General features: G+C 44.3%; 1 protein-coding gene across 5 annotated transcripts in view; it reads right to left on the bottom strand.

Annotated features, from left to right (window-relative positions):
* The window catches only part of LOC132107648 (arf-GAP with Rho-GAP domain, ANK repeat and PH domain-containing protein 1-like), a 92,362-nt gene that overhangs the window by 59,542 nt on the left and 27,820 nt on the right, over positions 1–5,000 (bottom strand). For all 5 annotated transcript variants that reach the window (XR_009424320.1, XM_059513757.1, XM_059513755.1 and 2 more), the window contains 3 exons: positions 1,760–1,959; positions 1,478–1,563; positions 1,215–1,397 (listed from right to left, as the gene is read on the bottom strand). Coding sequence is in view for 4 of the 5 variants with exons in the window: in XM_059513757.1 (XP_059369740.1) it covers positions 1,215–1,397; positions 1,478–1,563; positions 1,760–1,959 (469 nt within the window). In the remaining variant the exon portion in view is untranslated. The remainder of the gene's footprint in view (positions 1–1,214; positions 1,398–1,477; positions 1,564–1,759; positions 1,960–5,000) is intronic.

The following is a 5,000-nucleotide window of genomic DNA, read 5'->3' as shown; positions in this document are numbered from 1 at the left end:
GTGAGACTGTTTGTGTGTGTGTGTGTGTGTGTGTGAGACTGTTTGTGTGTGTGTGTGTGTGTGTGTGTGAGACTGTTTGTGTGTGTGTGTGTGTGTGTGTGTGTGTGTGTGTGTGTGTGTGTGTGTGTGAGACTGTTTGTGTGTGTGTGTGTGTGTGTGTGTGTGTGTGTGACTGTGTGTCTCTGTGTGTGTGTGTTCTGTGTGTGTGTGTGTGTGTGTCATCAGTACATCAAACACTCAGACATGTCACAAATTCCCTTATGTCTCAATAACACACACACACACACACACACACAGTGAGTGGGATCTCCTCATTAGTATGCAGTGTGTGATAAGTAGTAAGCAGCTAGTTAATTCTGAACACATCTGTTGCTCATCATGTCTCAGTCACACAGTACAGAACGCTTTATCTTCTAATGTTCATCACATCACAGCGGGATCACAAACACTTCCAGTCATGACTGATGCTGAATTTAAAGTTATGAATGAAAAAAGCGGTTGAGAAGGGGTTTAACATTGTCTGGACTGAAAATACACAACACTGAAAATGTCTTGACAAAACTCTGGCAAACACGTGTTGTGAAATTAAGACACAGAAGCTTAAGGCGAAACCAAAAACAGGAAAAACTAGGTTATAAAAATAGACCAAAACCCCAAATTGAGCAGTGCATGAAAAAGCAATGGTTTTGTCAGTAGTGTCTCGCTTTAAAAGAGTACAAACCCACTGAATGGACTCTAATTCTGTCCTTCACAGCTTTGATTTAACTCACAAACAACTAAATGTGGCTTATATCTCAACTACAGTCTGTATGTATCAGTATCACAGATATATTTGTAGAAATACACAACCATACATTGTATGAGTCACAGTTATACATTTCTCTTTGATGCCAAAAATCATTAGGATATTAAGTAAAGATCATGTTCCATGAAGATATTAAGTTAATTTTCTACAGTAAATATATCAAAACTTCATGTTTGATTAGTAATATGCATTGCTAAGAACTTCATTTGAACAACTTTAAAGATGATTTTCTCAATATTTAGATGTTTTTGCTCCCTCAGATTCCAGATTTTCAAATAGTTGTATCTCAGACAAATATTGTCCTCCGAACAAACCACACATCAATGGAGAGATGATTATACAGCAGGGTCACACATGGTTGCACTGCTGCTGGTTTAGTGTGGAGTGTTTAGTGTTCGTGCTGACTCACGTTATTGAGTTCTCTCTGGTTTCCGAACAGCGGGTGATATCGGCGGTATTTGCCCTCGCGGTATTTTGCGGTGATGAATCGACGTCGCTCCTCGCTGCTGCTGTTCAGGGTCAAGGCCTCGCTGGGCGGGACGTTCGCCGCCCAAAACTGATTGGCTCGTTCGTTTCCTACAGTGAGGAACAGCTGGGACACGAGGAGAGGACTGATAAAGACGAGCGCAGTGACCTCAAGAACCACAGAACAATCACATGAACAAAACACACCTGGATGAGATCTTCAGTCCAGACCTTCTTGTCCATTTTGAGACTGCGTACTTTAGACACGCTCGGACCGAGACCACGATGCTCTCCTGTCACAGACGAACACAGACAGCTGCAGAAACAGGGCCGCACCATTTGGGGGGAAAACTACAATTGCAATTTAAATTGTGATACCAGAAAAATACAATAATACAAAACAACAATAATAATTACTATTATGATAACTACTGCTACCAATTAAAAATTGTGATTGGTCAGCTGTCGCTGGCTGTGATTGGTCATTACCTGCACATCGCTTGCAGAAAACCACGGCCAGGTTGATGGCGGCCCACTCAGGTTTGGCAGCGCTGCAGTCAGCACACATCTGATTGGACGGCTCCGCCCAGATCCGCTCAGCCACTTCGTAATTGGACAAGGCCTCTGCGATAGAGTTGCGCATGGCCTCCACCCACTGATCCTTCAGCTGATCCGTATCTGCTACAAAACTACAGACACAGACCCATCATTACACTGCTCTCCAACATCTACACACACATTCTTAACAGTGCACTAGTTTGTAAATCTCCTACTGTAAATATATAAAAACGTAATGTTTGATTAGTAATATGCATTGCTAAGAACTTCATTTGAACAACTTTAAAGATGATTTTCTCAATATTAAGATTTTTGTGCTCCCTCAGATTCCAGATTTTCAAATAGTTGTATCTCAGACAAATATTGATCTATCCTAACAAACCACACATCAATGGAAAGATGATTTATTCAGCTTTCAGATGATGTAGAAATCGTGAAATGTAAAAACTTTGTCCCTTATGACTGGTTTTGTGCTCCAGGGTCAAATATTAATAATAAATACACAGTACACATACATATATATTGTGTAAACTAAAAATTTTATTTACACTCACGCTCACACACACTCACTCACACAATCACACACACACACACACACACACACTCACTCACACAATCACACACACACACACACACTCACTCACACACAATCACACACACACACTGACTCACACAATCACACACACACACACTCACTCACACAATCACACACACACACACACTCACTCACACACAATCACACACACACACTGACTCACACACACACACACACACACACTCACTCACACACAATCACACACACACACTGACTCACACAATCACACACACACACACACTGACTCACACAATCACACACACACACTGACTCACACAATCACACACACACACACACACACACACTCACTCACTCACTCACTCACTCACACACAATCACACACACACACTGACTCACACACACACACACACAATGATGAACTGCCTTTAACTATCATTTTTGCATTATTGACACTGTTTTCCTAATGAATGTTGTTCAGTTGCTTTGATGCAATGTATTTTGTTTAAAGCGCTATATAAATAAAGGTGACTTGACACACACCGACTCACACACACTCACACACACACACACACACACTGACTCACACTCAGTCACACACACACAATCACACACACACTCACACTGACTCACACTCAGTCACACACACACACTCACACTGACTCACACTCAGTCACACACACACTCTAGGGCTGCAACAAACGATTAAATATAAGTATTAATTTCTATAATAATAATGTTTAATACTGTAAAGCTGCTTGATTTAAGGTATTGCATAAAATACTGTAGACGTGACATGAATGCTTTACTGAGCTCGTGCAAACATCCACATCGGTGTAATAAGAGGCATTTTTAACTGCTGCTTTCATACTGCTGTGATTTTTGTTGTTGTTGTTGTTTATTTCGTTATTGACAGGAAAGCCACGTCATATATTTTCATATCCAAACGCCATTCGGTTCGGCTCGGGTGCGTTTCTCTGAACAGTGCTGAGCGCTGGATCTCTTCTTCTCTTGAACTGCATCGAGGAGAGCTGAATTACAGTCTTGCACTACAGCGCCACACTGGTTAAACTTATCACAGGCTCTAAATTAGATCAAATTAAATAAAACGACAACTCGACAACAAAAATATTTGTCGACTATTTTTTATTGTTGACACTGTCACACACCCACTCACACTCAGTCACACACACACTCACGCTCACACTCAGGCACACACACACACACACTCACTCTCGTGCATACTCAAGCACACGCTCAGACTAATGCACACACTCATGCACACGCACTTACACTCGCACACTCAGTCACACACACACACACACACTCAAGCACACGCTCAGACTAATGCACACGCTCATGCACACGCACTTACACTCGCACACTCAGTCACACACACACACACACACACTCAAGCACAGGCTCAGACTAATGCACACGCACTTACACTCGCACACTCAGTCACACACACACACACACACACACACACACACACTCAAGCACACGCTCAGACTAATGCACACGCTCATGCACACGCACTTACACTCGCACACTCAGTCTCACACACACACACACACACTCATGCACACGCTCAGACTAATGCACACGCTCATGCACACGCACTTACACTCGCACACTCAGTCACACACACACACACACACTCAAGCACACGCTCAGACTAATGCACACGCTCATGCACACGCACTTACACTCGCACACTCAGTCACACACACACACACACACACACACACACACACACTCAAGCACACGCTCAGACTAATGCACACGCTCATGCACACGCACTTACACTCGCACACTCAGTCACACACACACTCATGCACACGCTTAGACTAATGCACACGCTCATGCACACGCACTTACACTCGCACACTCAGTCACACACACACACACACACACTCAAGCACACGCTCAGACTAATGCACACGCTCATGCACACGCACTTACACTCGCACACTCAGTCACACACACACACACTCAAGCACACGCTCAGACTAATGCACACGCTCATGCACACGCACTTACACTCGCACACTCAGTCACACACACACACACACACACACACACACACTCATGCACACGCTCAGACTAATGCACACGCTCATGCACACGCACTTACACTCGCACACTCAGTCACACACACACACACACACACACACACACTCAAGCACACGCTCAGACTAATGCACACGCTCATGCACACGCACTTACACTCGCACACTCAGTCACACACACACACACACACACTCAAGCACACGCTCAGACTAATGCACACGCTCATGCACACGCACTTACACTCGCACACTCAGTCACACACACACACACACACACACACACACACACACTCATGCACACGCTCAGACTAATGCACACGCTCATGCACACGCACTTACACTCGCACACTCAGTCACACACACACACACACTCAAGCACACGCTCAGACTAATGCACACGCTCATGCACACGCACTTACACTCGCACACTCAGTCACACACACACACACACACACACTCAAGCACACGCTCAGACTAATGCACACGCTCATGCACACGCACTTACACTCGCACACTCAGTCACACACACACACACACACACACTCAT

The sequence above is a fragment of the Carassius carassius genome, chromosome 28 (assembly GCF_963082965.1).
Source record: "Carassius carassius chromosome 28, fCarCar2.1, whole genome shotgun sequence".
Taxonomy (NCBI): Eukaryota; Metazoa; Chordata; class Actinopteri; order Cypriniformes; family Cyprinidae; genus Carassius; species Carassius carassius.
The sequence above is the reverse complement of the archived record's forward strand: the minus strand, read 5'-3'. Positions and strand labels throughout refer to the sequence as shown.